The 23,975-nt window shown below is 40.9% G+C and overlaps 1 protein-coding gene and 1 long non-coding RNA gene across 3 annotated transcripts in view; one reads left to right on the top strand and one right to left on the bottom strand.

Moving 5' to 3' along the window:
- The window catches only part of FBXW7 (F-box and WD repeat domain containing 7), a 190,657-nt gene that overhangs the window by 161,849 nt on the left and 4,833 nt on the right, over nt 1–23,975 (top strand). For both annotated transcript variants that reach the window (XM_064449876.1, XM_064449877.1), the window contains 7 exons: nt 656–797; nt 8,164–8,298; nt 12,697–12,820; nt 14,709–14,845; nt 16,518–16,631; nt 19,730–19,911; nt 21,038–21,263. In XM_064449876.1, the coding sequence (XP_064305946.1) occupies nt 656–797; nt 8,164–8,298; nt 12,697–12,820; nt 14,709–14,845; nt 16,518–16,631; nt 19,730–19,911; nt 21,038–21,263 (1,060 nt within the window). The remainder of the gene's footprint in view (nt 1–655; nt 798–8,163; nt 8,299–12,696; nt 12,821–14,708; nt 14,846–16,517; nt 16,632–19,729; nt 19,912–21,037; nt 21,264–23,975) is intronic.
- LOC135313099 (uncharacterized) lies at nt 18,319–23,165 on the bottom strand. The gene is made up of 3 exons (XR_010372689.1): nt 22,882–23,165; nt 21,991–22,104; nt 18,319–20,044 (listed from the first exon to the last, which is right to left on the bottom strand). It is a non-coding gene; the product is annotated as an uncharacterized LOC135313099 (long non-coding RNA).

Raw genomic sequence — 23,975 nt, forward strand, 5'->3', positions numbered from 1 at the left:
GAGCACCTTTGGCTCCTTTTCCCTCTTCACCCCCCCCCCCCCTTTAATTTCTGTGTCACTCCATCAACACTCCACAACATTTAAAATACTGTATAGAGCATTTCAAAGCACAGTTGCGAACCACTAAGCCATTAGAACTGCTGGATATTAGTAGCTCTTTGTCAACAAAATATATTAAGAGCTAAAAATAGATTTTTTTTTTTTCTGCTTGGTGATGAAGCAGCAGTAGCACATTTCACATCCAGGTGAGACTCTGAGCTCTGGCTTCCTACATCACCAGTCAGAAGGCGCAAATGCAGCCCAGAAGGAAAGGAAATTCTCTGGCAAGGAAAGAAATATATAAACCTGCATCTTTATAGACAACCTGCTGGCCAATTACCTGAGTGGTAATTTTTCAGCCTTGAAAGGTGATCCCCATTTTCCCCCTAGCTGGAGGATTAGTACTGCAGTGGTAGAAACACGTGGCTTTGTGACAGCGAGGGAACTGACCTCCTGAGTGACCAGCAGAGCAATTTTTCATGTTACTGCTTTTGCATGAAGTTAAAGAGTTTAAGCAATAGTCGTAAATTCTGTACTAGAGTTTTTGTTCTGCAGTAGACTTCTACATTTGCCTTAATGTTTTACATGTGACTGTCACTTTTTATTTATATCATAGTACCACAGGGCTGGTGCCATGCTCTGCCACACCTACTACTTTTGGGGACCTGAGGGCAGCCAATGGCCAGGGTCAGCAGCGTCGCCGCATTACATCTGTGCAGCCACCGACGGGCCTTCAGGAATGGCTGAAAATGTTTCAGGTAACCAGTGCTTAGAGAAATACACACCTGAAGCAGCTTACCTCCATGGTTTAAGTAAAAGGTTGCTTCAGTAGAGCCTCCTTATAGATCCCAGAAAGTCTCTGTCGTTGATTTCATGTACTGTTGCAAAAACAAATGGGCATCAGCTCTTGGGGATTGTTGTTCCCTGTTTCGGCTAGTTACTGTGGAGGTTGGCAAAAATTAACTGTTTTCTCTGGTTTCTTAATAAAATAACTCTTCCTGTTTGATGCTTTCACATTTTCTGCGAAGTCTGACCAACACGTAATGTCTGCCTCCATGGCCTCAAGCTAACTTGAGACGTTGTCACTTGGACACCAATAAGTGTTAGTGCATCATTTGCTTCAGTGCAGGTATAGCACTAAATTTGTCGTTAAGTCTGGTGTCTTCTAAGAATACCGAGAAAAAAATTAGCAAAAATAGATCAAAAGGAAACTCAGTCTGTATTTTTACTGACCTTTGTATACTGGACACAATGTCAGCCAGTACACGGGGACACAATTGAACGGGGAAGGGAGGAAAGAAGTTTTCTGTACCTTTCCAACAGCCTTCAACAATGCCTAAACCTTAATCTGACAAAACAAAAGATGTGAAGGACAGTGCTGTGCACCACTTGCACAGGTCGAAACTGAAACGTGCATGGACACCAGTCTGGTAGCACCTAAGCCAGTCTTGTGTACGTTAATACAAACACAGTTTGGGGCAGGCCTCTGCTCCTCTTCCGTGACCTGTACGGTGGTTTTGCTCTGTAATTTTAAGAAGCAGGGATGAGCCCTAGTCATTTCCTTGAAAAATTGAAATATTATGTCTTCCTATCTTGATTAATAAACTGTTACTTCTAAAAACATTTTCAAAAGGAGTAACTAACTGATGCAGGCATTGTTTCAGTTACTGTAACAGGCGAAGGTAAAGGAGCGATATTGTAGATAGAGTAGCGAGCATACAATTTTGCAGGCAGTGGCTTGATTCATGCTGCCACATAATACCATTGATCTCAATCACTGTCAGTTCTGAACATTAAAATAATAATGTAGAACTCCTTCCCTCTTTGTTTTTACCCATTTATAATATGCTTAAAACAGCGGAAGTTTGGAATTAAGATATTCTTGTACACATCATTCAGTTTCTTTAAAATATTCACATTTAATTATTATGGTGTATCTTTTTTGAGACTCTTCATAGAAATATGCCTTTTTAACCTGTAAGAATCATATCTGAATGGTACTTTGTATAGATGATAATGTAATATTACATTGTATTTTAACATTTTGTAACGTTAAAGCCTTTGTCCTAACAAAAGCTATTTTCTTATCTACAGCGTACAACGTGTATTTTCTCACGTAAGATTGCTAGTTATCAATAGTTACATATTAAAAAAAAAAGATTATGAAAGGCTGAAATGTTTGAGAGGGTGATGCAAACATGCTTGACAGTAAAAGCAGTGCTATCAGCTGTTTGGTCTGGATAAGGAAAAGAAGTCTGTAAGCCCTTGGAAATTTTGCCTATAGTTAAGTTGTTATTATTTTAGGGTCCCAAAGTTGGGGTTAGCAATGTAGAAATCGTGCTTCAATAAATAATCAGATACTTTTGACTTTTCAAAATACTTAGTTGCAGTACTAAATTCCTAAATGCTGATCTGTACCCTTGAGAGAGAGGCCTCTCTCTCGTAGCTGGGGATCATTGAGTAGCAGTTATTGATCACTTCTGTCACCGGTAGAGTTTTTATTGTATTCACAAAAGGGAGTCCCTTATTTTAGAACCAAAAGCTTTCAAAGTCACGTATCTCACGTATAACACTGTATCTCAGTGTTAACACCTCTTTGGCTAATGCCAAGCCACTTCATTTTCTGTGTCCTTATTTTCCACGTGAGTTTTATGAAAGGGGTAAGTCTTGAAATAGTCAAATAATAAAAACACATTCTTAAAGTAAGGGGAACTAGTTCTGCCCAAAGGGCAGAATTAAATGGCATGTGTAGCATCTTTCTTGCAATACAAAGTTTTTCCTGCACAGAAACAGAAATGGGAGAGCTTTCTTCTTTAGGTACTGTATGCCTGCTAAGCCTGCTTAATAGCGCGATCTTATTTTCTATGAAAATATATTTCCAACTGATTTTAAGCTAGATTTCCAGGGGCACGTTCGCTGGGCATATGTACTGCTTCAAGGCAGAACTGTCCTTTGGCAGGGAAGCCGGCAGTAACAACTGATACTCAGTTATTTTGAGGTCTCTCACCTGTACATTGGCCTTCAGTCGTTCTCCGATGTTACGTGTTCACCTTAAAAATCAAGACCACTCTTCAAATATTAAGAGAGCTTACGGTGGCCTTTGAGGTGTTTTTTTTAAAATCTGTTTTCGATATGTTATTGCTGCTGTTATGGTTTATAGTTGATCTGTCCCTTTTATTTTGAAAGTGACAAGAAACTAAGGCAGAAAAGAGAAACAGTTGGAAGTATAGTTGCACCTTCCCTTCAGAAATGAAGATATCTATTGATTTCAGTGAAACGTTAGCCTGGAAAGAAAAACAGAAGAACATTTTAATAGGTTCAAACCATTTAATTTCTTAAAGGCCTATTTATTTTTTCTGTTTTGCAGTGGCTCTTGGCTTCAGGTCTTTTTAATATCCACTATGAGATTTTTAAAACTCAGTGCCCAAGTGTATCTTTACAAGATCTTTTCTTTTACAAGAAATTTTATTTTATTTGAAGCAGGATATATTTTTTAAATCACCAAATTGCTTGCCATAAGGAAAAAACCCCAGCTGCATGCTAAGTTCAGTCAGAGATGGTGCTGTTTTAACAACTATTAGGTTCTCTCTTTCTCTCTTCATTCTTCCTACTTCACATACTTAGTGTGTTGGGTTTTATTTAAGTAATGTGATAAAAAAATTGCGTTTTCTTGGGGTTTTGCTATTGAAAAGTTGTCCCATAGACAGTAAGTATAGGCAGTCACTTTGAGTAACTAGTGAATGCTATTATTTTACTCAAAATTGGAAGCATTTTTTTCTCGGCAGCTTAGGTAGTGTCCGAAATGCTTTTGCCATTTCTGGCCGGCGAGAGTACTGTTCCTTGCTTTTACGTAAATAGTTGGCTAAGCCACCTAAATTCAAATTACCTGCCATTCTCCATTTTTTTATTCTTCCGAAGGTGCTCACGAATGCATAAATGCGCGACTGAGTAGTCCACCTCTTCTGTGAAGCAGGCGGCAAAGATTGTATCCTAACCAGCACGGCAGCGTTTTCCGCTCTGTGTCGTATGGTGGGACTCGGTCAAGGGTTCAGTGGTTCCGTACAACCCCTGCGCACAGAATGGGAGAGATCCGCGCCGCGACTACGGGCCCCTTTTGGCTGTATCGCCTTTACCAGTTAGTTTCAGAGTAGTGCAGACTTCAAGCAGATCTCCTGATCGTCCCTGCTTATTTCCCGTTGGTTTGGGTCTCAGGGCGGCTTTGATACATACAAACTGGACTTCTTTCAGAAGAAACTCTGTGTTGTCCAACCCATAGTGGGGACTGAATGAGTCGCTGCTCCTCTAGACAAGTTCACGTCACGAAGGGTGCATGTTCAGCCCAGGGGACCAGACTAGGTCTTAGAGGTGTGGGGACTTCAGCACCAGCTGCTCCCAAACCCCTCCTGTTGTGACAAACTGCTTGCTGTAGTAGTAGGCGGTGTTTCTTTCAGTGGATTTTGCTTATGTGTGTTTTTATCCAGACTGCCTTTGAGGTGGAGGATGACAGGGTTCTCGGTAACTGATCCAAGAGTCAGGCAGAAAGAAGCAGGCTCCAGAAGAGCCCTTCCTGCAGGTCTCTGTAATGACAGACCTCCATAACACAGCTCCGTATCAGAGAACAACACCCTGAAATCAAACCCTTTAAAATAGGTGTCCTAAGTATGCCTACGATAGAAAAAGGATGTAATTGCTACTGACTGTAATTGTTCAGACTGGAGCTGGCAGGTGAGAGCCGTGCGATAGGAAAGCACAGATCATGGAAGAGCAGAGGAGCAGAAACAGAAGAAGATAAAAGGATAGGTGGCAGGTCAGACAGGAGGGATGCGGTGGAAGTCGTAGAAGTTGTAGAGGCAGCAGAGATGTTGTTTATATTGATTACAAAGCTGTTTTGCATGCCCGAAAAAGAAAGGAGGGACATTTAAACACGATAGCGAAGGGGATAAAGAAGGGATAGTTTTCAGGTGGGTAGTGCCATGGTTGCAGCAACTGCTTTACTGAATGAAGAAGTGGTATGAACCAGCCAAAAGGCCTTGGCTGCCAAAGCAACACCTCCCTGAGGAAATGGGAGGGGAGGGGGGGGATGTTTGTTCAGGAATCTCAAATCATTCGAAGAGCAGTATCAGTAGTCCCTGCTGGCTTTCCAAGGGGTATGTGAATGAATCCTTCTCTAGTGGAACGCCTGCCCATAATAAAAGCTTTACATTAAAAAAATTTACATTAAAATTAAACTGAAGTTTTGAACACAAGGAAAATGAAATAAACAAATGCATTTTAAAGATGATGTATATGCCTTATGAGGATCTTCAATCTGAAAGGGAGTCACCTGGTAGAAATCCAAGGTACGTGGACGCTGCACCATGTGTCTCAGAAGACTCTGATCATCCACAACATTTGAAATTTTGCAGACTGTTTGGCATACATTTACTTTTTTTCTCTCCTGCAACATTTGTTCACTGTTGTTTCTCACGAAAGCCACAAACTTATTTCTTACCCTCTCCGCTCAATGTGCTGCATGTGATTTTTTTTTGCAAACAGATCAAGCTGTGGGGCCCAGAAACAGTAATTTACTAGTCTTGCCTTCGTTAACGCAAACAGTTGTGTTCATCTGGCAAGGCTTCATCCCGATTTTCCATGCCAGACATTTCCCTCAGAGACCCTTTACTGACTGTAGCTGGAGGTTTGTTTGCTTAAGTGAAAGACTAAGGGGACAATGTCCTAGAGAAAACATTTTGTAGCAGCTGATTGCTTAGAAAGAGCTGTAGGAAGCTGCCTGTAGCCATCCCCTAGTGATGAATGGACAGATGAAAGAGGGCACTGCTTTTATTCATTAGTATCTCTTTCCCATTCTTAAATCTTTTCCCTTTTCTTTTCAGATCTGTATTATATTTTAAAACCAGAAATGTCTAAGTTAAGATAGTGTACAGTGAAACTATTAATCAACAACATGTTCGCAACTGCTAGCAATGTTAGTCACAGCAAAAAAACAATGCTCTTCGGGTTGAGTTGTTCTAATTTAATAAATGTAGCTGCTTATAAATTAAGGCTAGGCTGACCTTGGAAATTTATATTTTACAGAAGTAGTACAGGTATTACCTTCCCTTTTTTTAATTCTCCTAAATTCAAACACGGCTGACAGATCAGGTGAAAGATTGCAGACGTTTATACCTAACACCAGCTAAGCTCTGGGTTAGTGAAACAAACAGCAGTAGAAAGTTGGTGAGATAAACAGTTCTTCAGTGCGTGATTTATGGAGAACTGCTCTGTGATGCAAATGTTTCTGTTGAAAGAAATTTATAATAAAAGCTGTTCATAACAGCGGTGCTGCAATTCATGCCGAGACATTCTTGTTTGGTTTTTTTTTAATATTCTGAGGTATTGGATATGAGACACGGGAACCCTCATCTCATATGGTGACAACCCACGTATGCACACTTGGGTGGGGAATATTTTCTTGCCAGCTTAGACCATCTTACCAGCTGCCAACAGTGTGTGGAAAGGCTCGGGTCATAGGAACTTCCTTGCCCTCCTCTGTTAGGGTCGGCTGTCCAGTGTCTTGCTGTAGAGCAAGAGCAGGTGACTGGGGTGAACAAGCTGCTACTCACTGCCTGCTTTCTCACCGCTGTCCCGGCAGGTCCTCGCTCCGTAATTAGGGCAGCTTGAAGCTGCTTGCGCTGCCCCGATGGAATGGGGTCACCTGAAGGTCAGGTGGGATATCGTGTGGGTAAACAATACTTTTCTTGACGTTCTAAGTATTTTGGCGTTTTAACTGGGGAGAAATGATGCAGCATAATGATCTTTCTGCATCTAGTAGGTGTAGAAAGTACAGGCATTTATCTGCTTTGCGTTCGCTTTCAAAAATTCCACCCCCTTCACTTGCCTCATTGTCCTGCAGAAACTTCACGATGTAACAAACATCGTAGTATTGTGGAGACTGGAGTTAATTGTCAGAATCGGATCCAGAGAACAGAAATTTAGAGCATGAGTAATAAAGGTTGTGAGATACATGGCAGATTAACAGAGAAATCTTAATTGTAAGGTATCTTGCCCTTTTGTTTTTTATTTCGGTTAGCCTCTTACCGTAACTGTGCTATCATTTGTATGCGCTAATTTACTTGTAAATGTCATTCTAGAAGACATTCAAGAATACGAATGTGAATCCGCTCCCAAAAACTGTGATGTCTCATTTTCTCTCCTCTCCAAGGCTTTATTCGTGCTCTAATTCTGTTGCTAAATCAGTTAGTGGTGGCTTGTTGTTTTTTCCTGTAGAAATTTTTTTTCTTTAAATTGTTTTCACATCACAAATCAAAACTCTTTGATGGGCACAGATGACACTAAGACACGCTTTTCAGATGTGCGGTATATTCAGTTATTTCTTCCAACAAATGATGTTGCTAATTTGCTATGCTCTCAGATGAGTGCCTTATTAAAATCTTCACATTTTATCGTGCCCATTAGTAAAAACGTGAAGTAAGAAAATTACCAATCAAAATTCCCTGTTTATTCAAGCGTAAATCGATACTTACAAAATATACGTTGGTTTATAGCCATGATTCTGAAATTACAGCATTGTCACTTAGGGACACACCGTAGTAATAAGCAGGCAGTAAGTTAATGTACTTTTAGGAGAAGTTTCTTTCCTTCCCTTCCTCTCGTTTCGTTTAACGTTGAAACAGATGTAACGTAAAGGTTGAAAGTTATCATCTCACTTGAATGCACAGTGGAGAAAGACGGAGAGGGAGCGCGTTCTGTTGCAGCCCCTTCATTGACTGTAATGCGTGTGTAGATTTCATGGAACTTCAGAAGAAGCTTAATTGATTTAATTATTATTATTAAATATTATTATCTATTTAATTGCTACTCAGTATGTGTGTGTGTAACAAATCCTTTCTTAGCTTATGAATCAATGTGGTAATTTTCAATATTTTGTGTTGATTAACTTATCTTTTTTGCGTAATTAACATGAGCATTTATCTTGCTGGCTCTCAATATGCTCTTTCCATGCTTGTATATAGATCGACAAGGAAACTTAGTTCACCTTATTGGCAAAGAATTGGCACTTACTCATATAAACCAAACTACTGTGTTAAACTAAGCTTCTGTTTCTTTTCTTTTTTATTCTTGCAGAGCTGGAGTGGACCAGAGAAGTTACTCGCTTTAGATGAACTGATTGATAGCTGTGAACCAACACAAGTAAAACACATGATGCAAGTGATAGAGCCCCAGTTTCAAAGAGACTTCATTTCCTTGCTCCCAAAAGAGGTGAGAAATACAGGTTAATCCTGGGCTGTGGAGTGCATCAACTGCCACCTTTTAAAAACTTCCATGCTAATTATGGCGTTCAGTTTTGCCAATGTAGTGATGTAAACTGATGTTAGACGTGCACGATTTGGTACACTGCCGTCACGTGGGTACTGTAATTTCAGATTAACCTACGCTTATCTCTTGATAGGTATTTAGATACCTGGAAATATGGATAACTCCTTTAAACAAAATCCCAGTAGGTTTAAAAATATCTCTGTATCTTAACTGGGCTGATAGTGCTTGTTTTTTTTTCTTTTTGAGAACTAATTCTGTCAGGGCATGCACACACAAAAATTTCCTCTGGATGCACATTATTCTATAAGTATAAGCATTATTGTTTAATGCTTAAGTGGTGGGGCTTTTGTAAATACTATCTTTGAATTTATTTTAAACAAGCTAAGGCCTAAAATCTCTGCGAAAAATCCCAAAAGTAAACCCAGAGAAGCACTTCTCACTATGGATAAAGCCAAAGCCTAATTAAGCAGATACCTTACAGTAAAACCTTTACTGCAAATCAGATCATGTTGTATCAGCTTAAAGAGAAACCAAGATTCAGGTTTCAGTGTGTGCGCTTTTCAACGTGCGTAACTAAATGCTGTCCACAGAAGAGTAATTCTTGATGTCCTCACAGCTCGAACATGAGGGTGGATATGGGAGATGACAAACCCAGTTTGCTGCAGTTATGAAATGAATGTATTTTAGTTCATTTAGAAATTGTGCTTCTGACCTTGATTGATTTTAGGGAGTTGGAAATTGGTTTGTTGTTTGGAGTGGGGAGGAAGCCTGTTTTCCTTTTGCCAGATCCACTCCATGCTGGGTTTTCCATGTGAAAATTTTCATGAGGTCTAAAGTCTCTGTAGGTCCTCAGTTACTAACTCATTACAAAGCAAGTTCTTAAAAGATATTCTGGTGCTAGTATTTGGTTGTTGTGTTTAGCATGGCCTTACTACCTGGAGACTGTTCTCTGCCTCTGTTTCTTGACATTTTTTCTGGTGTAGATCCTGTTTTTGAATACCTAGGCGTACAAGACCATTCTTTTCTTTTACATACTATCGTATCTTCACGAGTCAGGAATTGACACAGCCGTTCCTTGCTGGTTGTAAGGGTTGGGAGCAATTTATGCAACAAGTGTTAACTTAGTGCACGTGCCATGAGATTAGTATTTACAGAAGCACTTCCTGTGGCAGCCCTCTGAGTAAGTGGAAAGGCCACTGGGGGAGGAGAAGAGTTCAGTAAGATCTCTGCATGGTTGCCATGCCTCTAGAGAAGCTGCCCAAAGCAGCCTTAGTTCAGAGGCGGGGGAAGGCAGCAAGGCTTTGTATTTTGAGAAGACAGAAGATACTTTGCCACTTCTGCATCTGGAAATTTATATCTGGAAATTTAATACAGAATTGGTAACAGTAACTCACAGCTCAGTTGCCTTTGCATGATTTAGTGGCAAAACTAATTCAGGTACAACCAGTGATCTAGTTATGCTGTATGATCATGTATTTCAGTTTTAGCAATTTCTTCACAGAAAAGATATGCTATTTAGCTGTAAAACTTTCTCATATATGCTTCCCAACTCCATTGTAAGCTACTTGTGTTTCATTTGCTTATTTTGAGTGTTTGTTCTTGCCTCTTGAAACCAGAATATTGTCAAACGCTTAGCTTCATGAAAGGCCGACTTCACCAGTGAAGCTGGCTTAAAGCATTTTAGCTTTCTAGCCTGCAGTCACTGTCATGAGAATTAACCGAGTTAAACAAAAAAACCCATCGAGCTAACTCCGCCATCTCCTCTCCTTTTTGAAGATCATTCTTCACTCAGCTCTCCTAAGTGATGCTGTCCCCAGCTCCTTACGCGGGCTGCAGTAGGGGGTGACGGACCGAGCTGTGGGGGCAAGAATAAGTTGTTAGGGTCAGTAGTTCTGTAAACAGGCTCCCTTATCAAAGCCAGCATCCTGTGAAGATGCGCTCTCCTGAGTTGTCGCTCCGCATTAATATCTGTAGTTGTCTCCAGTGCTGTTGGATGCAATGCAGTGATTTTGCTACCTAACCAGAGCAAGAAGATGATGTGGACAGGAGGGCTTTTCTACAAATACTTTTTCAGCAATGCAAAGACAGTAACTTAATAGCTGAATAACCAAGAGAATGTTTGCTTTCCTCCTGAGGAAACACCCAGACAAACAATCGGTCTGAAATGAATACTACTGTTTTCTTGCTGAGACTATTGAAACCAACAAATGAGGAGTTTTGCTGAAATCAGCCAACGAAATTTTGTTGGTGCCATATGTGTGAGTGAACAAAAAGGCGAGAGGCTGCTTATTATTGGGTATTACTAACACTACGGTGGAGGGTAGCCACAGTTGAGTCAAAGCTCAAATCTTTGCTAGCTGAAGTTTTATTATAACTAGACCTGTGAGCTGAGACAAAGGGACGTCATCTTTCATGCACCACTAATCTTAAAGTCAACTGTGGGCTGTGCTGACCCTTGATGACTATTTAGACAAATATAGTCTAAAATAAATGTCACCCATATGTAACCTGTTTCAGAATCGGTTGGCTCGCAGGTTTTAATTAACACCATCTTAGCAAGTGTCCGTATCTGTATAGACGGGATAAGTGATATTTAAACAAACTCTGCTGTCAGATGAGGAACATCCAGCAAAAATGGAAAGGCTCTCTTCCTTGTTTAAGTCTTGCCACATGCAGGACAATCTGATGTGTGTTTGTTAGGAAACAGAACGTCTTAAATGATTTTACGTACCAGAAATTAATACAGAAGGTCTAAAAGGATGGATACAGTTGTCACTCTTGTAATAGAGAGCCTTACACCAGCTCCTAAGTGCTGACACCCTGAGTAGGGACAGAGCACGATTGCTCAGCTTTGTGGCCTGGGGTGCATCCGGGACCTAATGCATCACTTAAGCCGCAGGTCCCTCAAAAGTGGAGTCCTACGTGCTCAACGTGAGCTGCAGGTGATGACTTGCAAACAAGGTGTGTGCGCAGCGAAAATGCAAACAGTTCTGGTGCACTGAATTTTTATTTCCTGCTCGGTCACTGGCTCGTCTAGATTACTGAAAATAAATGTTTCTCACATAGTAACGCCAAAAATCTGCTGAAGTCAACAGCCTACGGTTATGACTTCCTTACAGAATTTCAGTCTCTGCTGCTTTGAAGGGCAGAGTCTATTTATATACATCGTAACTCCAGCTAAAAATTAAGTAAAAAAACCCCTAAACACAGAAATATACGTGAAGCAGAAGTACGTGGATGATGTGCTATCCCTGACAACTTTTGCATCCTGTTAGTTACTGACAAAGACCTCACTGTTTCAACATGTAAGTAGGTTTCTGCATCGCTTTTTTATCAATATTGTTATTTCTGTGGAGTTTTTAGCCATGGAAGGGACTTCCCTGCCTCTTCTATTTTCCATGGCTGGGGAGATAGATGCATTGTTGCTGCCAAGTAGAAAACTACTTGGTCACCATACCCTTAAGGATAGCTGTCCCTGTATTTTGGGTTGTGGTTTAGGGGCCTCTGCCCCTGCTTAAGACACCAGTGCAGCTGAAGATACTTGTGGAGATTTTGGGGGTTTTATCGTGGTCATTATATGGCTTAGCTCAGTCAACTGAGGTCTGAATTCTCCCAATAACTTTTAATTTTGTCACATGGAAAAGTTCTTCCGTTTATCCTCTGGTGTTTGTTGGAGTGTCTGGTGCTTTTGGTGACATGCTGCATACAGTGTGGAAGTTAGGTATTCCTATCCTTCTGCATCCCAGTCCATAAAACTCCCTGTAACACCACTTAGGAGTGCAGTTGCATTCTAACCAGAAAGTGAGCGGTGGATGTGCTGCGTCCCCTGCAGCTGCAGAGTGCTCGAACTCAGGTGCACGCAGCATTTGCTTTTTCTGGCTTCAGGCTTACTGAGTGACGTTACTCATCACAGCGTTCTCCCCCTTTGCTCACAGGGTGAGCGTTGTATTTCCTAGTCAAACTCTCAGAATAACTTTTGGTGTACCTGTTAGCTAAAATAACACAGACAGTTATTTTAGTAATAATTCTGTTAATGGTTCAAAGTAATGTGGATTACAGCTTTAAAACGATTATAGTGATCTCGGTGACATCTATTCTCTTGCAAATACAGGAATCATTTCTGATGTGATGTGTATGGATTTAGTTACCTAAGATGATTGTTATACCTTCGTGCACCCACTGGAATAAACTGTAGCTCTTTTTAAGTTTCTGAGATTGTTTAATAATTCATTGTTTCAATTTTCTGTGTTTCAGCCCCCGATGTGTGATAATACTTCAAGTCACTTCTCTTTTCCTTTCAAAAGCAATGCAGAGAATACACTTTCTTTTTCTTTCTCACAGCTGGCACTGTATGTGCTGTCATTCCTGGAACCCAGGGACCTTCTGCAGGCAGCCCAGACATGCCGTTACTGGAGAATTCTGGCTGAAGATAATCTTCTCTGGAGAGAGAAATGCAAAGAGGAGGGTAAGGCTGAGCAAAAAGATGGATGTAATGGTCAAAGTGTTGCTGTCGTAAAAAGTGCAGTTCATTTACATAATAAGCTTAAAGTTTTATGAAGGCAATTCAGGTGACTAAATTTACTGCTAGCGATGCTTTGAGCTACGTGGTACATTGTTGAAAGTAAGAAGCAGAAATAGGCCGTGGAGTACTAGAAAAGAAACTAGAGTTAAGTTTGAACATGCTGTTTATAAAGTATACCAGGCGTATGTTTTAAAAATACAATTATTTTTGCTTTTTAAGGATTTTTTTTAATTAAAAAAGTACAACCAAAGCAAATAAGACCCGAGATGTGAAAATTATAAGGGTATAGCCTTGCAGTTTGTAGATAACATGGAGGAAAAGCTGTTTCAGTGGTTGGGTAGAAGGGATGCTGTAACTTCATGTCATCTGCAGGAAAATTAACAGAGCAATGGCACATGGTAGGGGGAGAAGGGGCTAACTTGATTGCGTAGAGAGGGACACACGCTCCACATGGATATCGCTTGCTCATGCCACACCAAGAAGGTGCGGTGGTTCAGCAGTAATATGAACAGGCAAAAAAAAGGCTCCCAGGAAAATAGGCACATATTTGATCACACGAGGCATGTAAGTTTTCATTTTTAGGGGGAATTATGTGAACAAGGAGTCTGTTCGGGGGGGTGGGGGCAGAGGACATGGATGGGATCTCAGAGCACTGCCCCTCTTGGACACAGGTGAACACAGGGACCAGTCCAGGCCGCCTTGGGGTATGGAGGCAAGAACTTGTGAGAGGTTGCTGCAAAGGCTTTAAAAACCATGACAACGTGAATCCAGCTGGCTATTTGTAAAGGCACCTAAATTAATTAGTTTTCTTTTGCAGCAGAAACCAGGTGTCTAACCTCTTAAATCTTCTCTAAAGACTCTCACAAATTTCAGTGAAAATGCATGAAAAGGAGAGAATGAGAAAAAAGGAGAAGGTTGAGAGGGGAATGAGCCTGCAGTTGTGAGCTTAGAAGTAAAAATAAATACGGCCCAGCACGAGAGCACAGAGAAAGCACACTGTGCTGTAGGCTGCTTAGACTTAGTGAGGTGCTCAGTAATACGAAGGAGCAGTTAATTCGGGACGTGCAGATAGAGATGCCAGAAAAGGGGCTAAAAGCAGAAGAGTGAAATCCACGTAATGGCAAGAGACAAGACACTTGCTGGTAATGAGATGCAGTGGGGAGAGAGGCGCTGCATAGGCAAGAGAGATGGGTGAGAGAATTGTGAGGTGGGGGGGAAAAAAAAGACATATCATCTGTAGTAGCAAGGCTAAAACAAAGCACTGCCGCTTAAGCGTCCGTTCAGAAAGGGCACGGCTATACTTAAATTCCAGCCAGGAAAGGAGAATGGCAAAAGCACACAGTCTTTCGACTCAAGAAAAGCATTAAAAGCTCACTAATATCAACAGTCACGGTGAACTTAAAGGTAATGAAGATGGGTGACCGGAGGGGAGGACTGCAGATGGAAAGGTTTACTTCTTGAGGAGTTCCAAAATGAGCGTACGAGTGGTTGGTTGTTGGACGATACCTGTTTGAAAAAGGCAATATTCTGCTACTTTGCCTCAGAAAGGGGGAGTCAGAACCAGCTAGTAGGCTGCCAGCAAGGAATGGTGAACAAGGGCGTTTTCAGCCATGATTACGGTACTGATTATGCTTAAGCAGCAAGGAGAGACGTAGCACAAAGAGCTGAGGTGCCACTGATGCACAGTGCAACTATTGGCATGCGGAAGGTTGTTACGTCAATGCAGTGTTTGATGTCAGAGATCACCGTAAAGGTTTGGGAGGGCGAGAAGTTGGTTTTGGGGTGGCCTCATCTCTTCCCCCCCCCTTTTTTTTTTAAAAATTCGTTTTAGGGATTGATGAACCATTACATATCAAGAGGAGGAAAGTAATAAAACCAGGCTTCATACACAGTCCGTGGAAAAGCGCCTACATTAGACAACACAGGATTGATACCAACTGGCGGCGAGGAGAACTTAAATCGCCTAAGGTAATTTTCTGGGCTCTGTGCATGGGGCCATGAACAAAGTTGGATCAACTCGTAGGGGTTTTGGTTTTTTCCTTTGGACAAACCAGAGTATCCATGCACAAAAAGCAATGTATTATTACAGGGGGGGGGAAAATTGTATTTGAGCTTACCCTGAGTTTAAATTAATGTTTGAGCGCCGTATTAGCCGATCAAAATGAGCTGCTTCATACAGCACAGGTCTTTCACTGCCGTTCTAAAAACTTCTGTACAATTTCAAGAATTCCTATAAATATACCAGTCTCTTTGAGACAGATAATCTCAGAAACTTGATTGGAAATACTTATATTTAAAATGAAACACACACATATAGATAGGAAATATATAAATACATATATATAGATGTATGTATTTGTAGAGCTGGGCCATGTCACAACATAAAAATACTCATTCTGTGGTCATTTCATGCTTTATTTTTACACATATTCTTTTAAATTGAGCAGCACAAGGCAAGGACTTCGTTCCATGTTAAGATGTGTTTGTGTGTTTGTTTTAAATATTAAAATTCTTTAATGGCATTGCTATGTTATCATTACATCTTTTCCAAAATGGTGATACGAAGCGATACTTCAAACCTTTTGTAAAATAAAATAGTAACTGTCTGATAAAACCTGGTATTGAACACACAGGCTGAAACATGATGAAAACTGATATTCAGCGCTTTTTAAGGCAATTTGACTGTTTTCTTGATTACTACAAAATAATAAGAACAAAAAAGATCCCTTGGAAAACCTATGGCTATATCCTGCTGTTTATTTGGCCGTGACTTATGTACATCTCTGGCAACGGCTTTGTATGTCTTGCCTTGATATGCCACATCAAGTTATCTTGGAATTATCATTAAAATTACAGCCTCAGGCGTTAACTAAATGCCCATTTCATTTCGATGAACATCTTGAAAAGTGTTCAGCTACCTTAAATAAAAAATTCCTCATCCTGTGTATGATGATAAGGATTTTTTTTTTGCTGTATTGCAGTAAAGTACACTGAATCGCAGTTTTTCCCAAATGAAGCATTGACAATCCCACCTCTATAAAGGACATTCCAATCCATGTTTCCAGCACGTTAAATTATCGCTTCGGTTTGTATTTCATTGAGTTCACAGTTTTCTAGTTTTTTTTACTTTGGGGCTGCCTGGCATTTAATAGATTCCAGTGCTTGGATGGTAAGGAAAAAAAACAACCAGATATAGTCAGCCTTGACCACCAAAATACAACTATGCAGCAAATAATAGAACCCCATCCTTTTTGTTCAAGATTGAAACAACCATTAAAAGATAAAAGTAACTCGACTAAAAAAATAGATGGAATAACTGCAGAGGAACTGAGCAATGTCTCAGTCTAATTCAGCCTACTTTTATTAGTGATTTTCTCCTGGTACTTTTAGGCGGCTTACAATAACTGTAGTGTGCTTGCTAAGCAATGCAGTAGCGCTCCAAGGAAGAAGGAAAATACCTCCTTTGGTCCCAGCTGGCGGTAAATTAGACTTGACACACGGGATTAAGGGGCCTTATTATTATCGAAGCAACTCTGGCATTTTATAATTTATGAATCAGAAGAGCACTTTGTTTCTCCTGCTTCTCTCTAATCTCCTGTGTTAAATTGTGACTGTAGGTTTTTATGTTCTTTATCGTCAGGTGCTCAAAGGCCACGATGACCACGTGATCACATGCCTTCAGTTCTGCGGGAACCGAATAGTGAGCGGCTCCGACGACAACACACTGAAAGTGTGGTCCGCGGTTACAGGCAAGGTAAGGCGGTTATTTCTGCCAGATTCCTTAGGAAACGAGCTACAGGTAGAGCACTGGTATGGCAGAAGCGCAGCTGCGCCACCAGACCGCACGGCAGGATGGTCTTCGGTGCCGTCTGGTGCAAGAGTCGGAAGAAGTAGCAGTAAACCGTTGGGTCACCTTTTCCTACGCAGAGACTAGTCTAGTTCAAAAAAGTCACCTTGATGTGAAATTGCAATGCTGCTCATGTTACCATTGGCATATATCCTTGTTCTCTTGGCAATTCTGCTATTCTTGCGGAGTCACCTGTGACACGGATTCTAAAGAATTTGGACAGATATGTTACTTTATCCTCCTTAAAGCTTAATTTAGCCTGCTCTTACCCCTCCTGGCTCTCCCTTTCTCACTTGTCTTCTAGCATTCTTTCTGTTGTTTTCGAGTTACTGAAATGGGGTGTGCATTTTACTGGCTCTGATTTCAAACACAGAGTTTGTTTTTCTTTCTAAGCTACTATATTGCTGAGCCACCAAAAAAAAAAAAAAAAAAAAAAGTAACTTGCTTTAGGTTTAAATATTTCCTATTAAATTAGATCCAGCTCAGGCAGGAATTTAATAAGCTCCAATAATTTAATTTTGGCTTAGAGAAGCAAAACAATATGTGCAATCAAAAAGACAGTACTGAACATTTCACTCATGTTAGAACATCACAGCTACTCAGCACACAGGGGTTTTTTTGTTTTAAGGTGACTGACCATGCTCCAAGGATACAGAAAAGGTCTCAGGGAAACAGTACTTTTTCCTTCTAGACTAGTATTGTGTGTACTTAGCTTTGTTTTAATGATAGAGTTACACGAACAACAGGACAGCCATTGAGGATAGCATGGTTAAAATGTAAAAGGTATCCACTTAGTAACGCTGAAGCTTGAACGTATTAAATACGCATTTGTCTTTGCATGCCTAGAAGATCTTTGATAGGGTTGTAAATACTACTGCGGGGAAGAATGAAATTAAAAGCAACAGCCAGCCTCACCCTGCCTCTGTTGGCTTCCCTACAACAAACTGTCTAATGAGGGAACCCATATTGACATTTACATTTTTTAATTGAAAAGGGCAGCCTAAACTCAAATGAAAACTACTTCTTTTATACATACCACCCTCTCAAAGCAAAATGTTCCTTTAAATATATAAAATTGATCATAGTAGCATGACTTAACAATTCCTGTTCAGTAATTTTTTGAAAGTAATTACTAATCCTAATGTGACTACTTACCCCAAACCTTTAAGAGAGCCAGAAATAGTGTCTGAAAGATGGAAGAGTGCTGTATCAGCCCTCAGGCTTACTGATGCTGAAGAATTAATAAAATTAAAAAGAAACCTAAAGGTTGGTTTGTGCAAATGAACATGACTAAATAATTCCCTTGACAGATGTAGAGCCCAAAATAAGGATTCTGTGTTCCTACTGCTTTAGAAGGATGATTTCTTAAAATACGAGCAAATCGGTTGAAATTAAAAAAAAGGGAACTGTAAAAGTGAATAACAGCTATGAACTGAAAAAGATGGATTTGATAGCAGTGAATTAAGCTAGGGGCCAGGAATTGTAGAAGACTGGTAAAAAACGTTAACGGGAAATCTCTGTACAGCAGAAAAGCAAGGCATTTTTCAAGGATCTTAGAACAGGATATTAAGAGCAGAAATTAGAATACTATCACTGATGCAGAAAAAAAATATTTATTTTGGGAGAAAATTCATGCGGTGGAAATACAGCAGGCAGTGATAACAAAACACCTCATTTCAGCAGAAACTCACAAGGGTGTTCAACAACTACCAAAGTTACGGTTTTTCTTAGTACAGTTGATGCAGGTAATCTGTATTTGATCTTTTTTTTCTAAAGTAACCCGTGGGATAAAATTGGTGGGTTTTTTTCGAAAGGTGTGAGCACAAGGAGAGGATCCAAAGGATGGCCAGAAAGCTAAAATGTGTCAGTATTTAAATGGAGTAAACTGACAGACTGGGTATTTAGGATTGGGCAGCATCAAGAGGAGTCAACTAACAGTTAAAGGAAGGCCACGGCAATTAATACCACTTAGCATTAGATTACAGAAAACGAGATCATCAAACTGTCTTGACCTCTTTTCTCATGCAGTTACAGGTTTGACTGATAAAAATAATAGCGCAGAAATAGATGGCTGTGTGCACTGCAAGACTGTATCCCCGTGGCACGGCTGGAGAAAATAGAGCAACACAAAAATCAACATGGCACATATTTAAATGGGTTAGAAAGCGGGTAATTATAGAGATCATGTTGTTAATGTAAATGCGGAGTCTTCATGGAGTATCTTTCTAGAGGGGTCTTGCAAGGATCTCTTTGTGTCTGTGCTAATTAGCACTTATTGCTGCCTGGTGCGAAAGCATATATATAGTCGTTACTTGTAAGGAATACAGGCTGAGAGACGGAGACAAGTCATTTTTCCAGCATGACAGAGGTTTTATAGACATAGGTGTGAGCAGACACTGTCTCTATGTGGTGAGAAATCATGTCATACACTTGGGATCAAAGAAGGTAGGCTGTGCTGGGGTGGTGCGGGAATCTCTCCTGGGCAACGGTAAAGTCTGAAAAAGGTTTGAAACGTGATTTGGCAGTATCGATGCTGTAGCTATGGCTTAAAGAACGTGACATTTCTTGGATAAACAAACAGAAAAAATAAGAGTATATGGTTTATAGATCGGTGGTAAAACTACTGAGTGCATGTTCTCTCCAGTTCTAACGCTTATGCTTCAAAAAGCTACTGGAAAACCTGCAGTGACTCAGAAGAATGCCAGGAAAATGACTCAGGGCTGCAAAACATGCCCTATATTGAGAAATTTGGAAAGTCAGTTTAGTTTATCAAGGGGAAGATTGTAGGGAAAATTCCTTAGAGTCAGAATACCGACAATGAAGAGCGAAATTTGACGAGTATTTTCTAAAAGGTGGGATTTTTTAGTTCAATCACAAAGCAGGCTCCAGGGATCTTCTGGCTCTTGCTATAAGAGACTCCTGTTACCTCGCAGATTACTTTTTCTTAAGTTTCCATTCAACTCTGTCAAAAGGGGAGGGGAACTAAGCAAAACATTTCTTTTCAGTGTTTGAGAACACTGGTTGGGCACACCGGCGGAGTCTGGTCATCACAGATGAGGGACAATATCATCATCAGTGGCTCCACAGACCGAACGCTGAAAGTCTGGAACGCTGAGACTGGAGAATGCATACACACCTTGTACGGACACACCTCCACCGTGCGTTGCATGCATCTCCATGAGAAAAGGTAAGGCTCTGTCCAAAGCTACAGCCACAGCTGGGCCTGTGACACACTTGTGCTCGTGGAAAATGCCTGTTAAACTTGGGTACCTCATCCAACGCTGAGTGACATACAAACCAGGCGAAGCGTTCACACTACACTACATAAATCAGCACAAGGGAGGAGATGATTAATAGCAGCAAAAGCAGAAGAGTACTAATTAAAGAACAGAAAATTGAGTCATGTACTTTATAAAAAGTCACATTCGACATTCTTCCAAAACTCATTCTTTGTTACTCTGTGATCCAGTCTCCCACACGCTGACTAATTGCTCCCTTTTGTCAGGGCTCTAAACTTCTACTCGTTTTATGGAGTGACTTAAGTGTCGTCACTGCAGTATTTTTTTTAAATTTTAACTGAGCATATCATCATTCCTGCAGTAGTAAACCATGTCTTGAGTCAATGAACATTGGCAAAGCTCTTTTACTTGGCTGTGGCATGGAGCTGGACAGAGTGCCTGTTGGTTGCATTTCTTTCTTTCTGAAGAATGATGAGGTTTATCTTTATCAATTCCATTAATATTAATTCCTTCTCATTTCTGTTCTGGCCTAAAGAAGCTTTTAAAAGTACAAGCTGAAATAATCAAGCAGAATAATTGTTACTTTACTAAAAGTAGAACTTCTAAAGATCTTCTTTGTTTAACTGTTACAATTAGTTAACTTGGTCACAGAATCACAGAATCGTAGGGGTTGGAAGGGACCTCTGGAGATCACCTTGTCCATTAAAACAGAATGCTCATAGCACTGGCTTGAGCTCAGCATATTCACAAGCTTTCATAGATGGATACAACAGTCCACATAATTTCTCACGGCATCATTTCGCCGTTCAGGAATGAAGTGCCTTTTTAAATACTGATTGCTAATTACATCAAGTAGACGGATCCCGAGGAGGTGAGCAGAGCAAGGAAGAAAAGCACTCGAGTCATTTGCGACCCTAATAAAATGTCATGCCAAACCAGATCTTTGGTGGCTGCTGGACTAATGCTAGCTAACGTCCCAAATGAAAACTCATAACTGATTTATACCTAAGTCGAATTGTTCTAACACTTCTATGTCCAATGCTAAGTACAGGAGGGGTTTTCTTGTTCCTCCAGAGTGGTCAGTGGTTCTCGAGACGCTACACTGAGAGTTTGGGACATAGAGACGGGCCAGTGCTTACACGTTCTGATGGGCCACGTGGCTGCGGTTCGGTGCGTTCAGTACGATGGCAGAAGGGTTGTAAGTGGTGCATATGATTTTATGGTCAAAGTGTGGGATCCAGAGACAGAGACCTGTCTGCACACGCTGCAAGGGCATACTAACAGAGTCTACTCGTTACAGGTATGTGATTTTCATCTGCTGGTTTAGTTCACTTCAGTAACATTTAAAGTTGGTTTATTTCGCCTTGTTTATTAAATTCAGGGTACCTACTCCAAAGTTCAACAGAGCACAAGAATATAGAGGCAGCTGTGATATTTCCCCTCTTTCATTTTGCTACACTAATCACATGTCTGTATTTAGAGACTTGAGATTTTTTTTGAGGAGCTTGGGTTTTTTAAAGCACCCAGTACAATAAAGCCCAAATCTCTATACCAGCAAGTTAAGTAGTTTTCTGGGTCGTTGGGTTGTTTTGAAATCTTGCATGTATTTTGGAGCTGTGGTTTTGGTTTCCCCAAAGAAAATCTAATGGTACTCTTTTAAATACATCAGATGATATGGTAATTGAAAATGCGCTAAAAAACCCACTGGATTAATGTTCTGAATTATGCAGAAGTGTTTATCTGTGTTTTGTAGACCCATCTTCCAGGTCCAAACTGTAATTCACAGTAAGGCTGAAACTAAAATTTTAATGCCCCAATGTAAATCTCCAGCCGCCTGCTTCCTCTTTGAGCAGAGGCCAGATCTACAACCTTGAGGCTTTGTCAACAGAGACATGTTATTGTAGATGCAGGTTATTACGGTGCCGCTCTGTGGCATGGCCCGGTTGCCCACCAGTCACGCGACTGCTCATCAGAACTCTGCCGGCAAAGACGTACATAGACCTCATGCAGGCTCTTCTTACCCTTACCGACCCGAAAGATCATCTTGTTCATTCATGGAGTCAAAGCATCACTTCCAAGCGCTGAATGGCGAAAGAAATTAATTTCATGCTTGTGCCTGTTCTCACCACAGTCTGGCAGGACTTGAAAGAGAAATTAACAAAGACAGCTCAAAACTGGGAAATTGCGTTCTGCATGTAACTACTCCGGTTTGGGGCTCGGAAAGCAAAGCTCAGTGCTAGAGACACTTTTCATAAAGGCTCTCATCATAAGGTATCTCTCACTGTAATAGGTATTTTGTTCATATTTAGTCTAATTGGTTTCCTTTTCCAAAATCAAAAATCTCCAGCTCTTCTCTTACATTCATACGCTGAGGAGGATTCTCTAGACAAGCAGCAAACAAGTTAAAAATGCCGTACTACCTACCTGTCTCATAAAAATATTCTGAAGGTTGCATTTCATCTAGGGCAGTCTGGGAACAGTGTATGTCATTCTGCCTTATCTTCACCAGTGGCTCTTGTTTTGGCCTATGATTATTTATATCTTGCTCTGATACTGTAGTAATAACAGATCAAATAATTGGGTTATGTTACACACTGATACTATTTACATCCTATAGATAGAACTTGGTATTCTAAAACGAATTTCTGGGAGGCAGGAGGCTACAGGTGCTCACGGTTTTAGGACAGAAAGATTCTTTAAAACTGCATGGTGAGCTCCCGCCCTTTGGCCCGAAATAGCCCCGAACGGCAGAACTCCCATAAACAGAATAATCAGGCTGAACCAGCCTGGCCTCCCTGGCCCCGCTCCCCAGCAGGCTCTGTTACACCTCAGTATTTCCCCATTTATAGACCCCCTAACACTTTCCAGAGATCCTTATGCAGCAGTTGAAGACTACTGACCGCGTTGTGTTTTCTTACTCTTTCTGAGCTGCCTTTGAAGTAATCTGCGATTCTCAGGGTTCACAGATAACAGCTCAACCGCTGGTCCAAAGCCGTGTCTGTTTGATTCTAGCAGTATCAGAGTAAAGTTTTTCTTGATGCCCAGCCTCAAAGCGCTCTTTCTGAATACCTTATGTACATGGAATACACTCAATCTGCAGGAAAGGGGGAAAGAACTCAAAATATGTTACATCAATCGGGTTTAGTTCTGTTTAGGAAAGAAAACGTTCCGTAGTGTTTCCACCCAACAAGTCTGCTGGGCTCCTTAGCACTCCTCGTCGTTTATCTGAACGCCAGTTAGTTCACATCCTCTTTTGAAAGCAGAGCACCCAAAACACGACGCAAAATTCCAGTCGAAGTCTTATCAATGCTTACTAGAAGTGAAAAGTTACTTCACGCGCCTTACAGAGCACACCCCTATTTCAGATACCAGAGCGGTGGTTTTTTCAGTTCCTTTTCACCAGAAATGCCCTGCATACAGCAGAGCGCAGGCTGTATGTGCCAGTCGCTGCCTACATTCTTTTGAACCTAGGTGCCATGCTCAACCATGTTTGATTTGAGAGATCTATGATGTTGGTTATCTGAAGGTTTTATAAAGAGAAGCAGTCTCAGCTAGCTGAGTTCCCTTAACTGGGTTTGCTCTTCACCATTGTTAGATACCAGTCGGTCCATGCGGACAAGTAGTGTCGGTCTGCCCTAGCTGGAGCAGACTCCTGCCCAGCCTTCGTTCGCCCAGGCTGCAGCTGTACCTTCATTCCTTCCCTGCCAAGCTCAGATCCTCACCATTTTCTCTTGACGTTTACAGTCTTTGCTTTGGGTCAGTTCTACCATTTCAAATGGCACCCAAATCCTAATGACGACACTAAATGCCACCCACCACCCTCGAACTCTTTCCAATACCTAGAACCATGCTGTGAACGAAGTTCTGAATGGGATGGTATCCCTGCATCAAATGTGCCTCCGTCTTTGTGAAAACACAACCAAGACATCTGCTGTTTCACGTGGCTTTTTACTCTGTCACAGAAATTTTTTCCCAAAAATCTATTGGTTAAGATAATTTTTCCACAAACCTG

The sequence above is a fragment of the Phalacrocorax carbo genome, chromosome 4, assembly GCF_963921805.1.
Source record: "Phalacrocorax carbo chromosome 4, bPhaCar2.1, whole genome shotgun sequence".
Classification (NCBI taxonomy): Eukaryota; Metazoa; Chordata; class Aves; order Suliformes; family Phalacrocoracidae; genus Phalacrocorax; species Phalacrocorax carbo.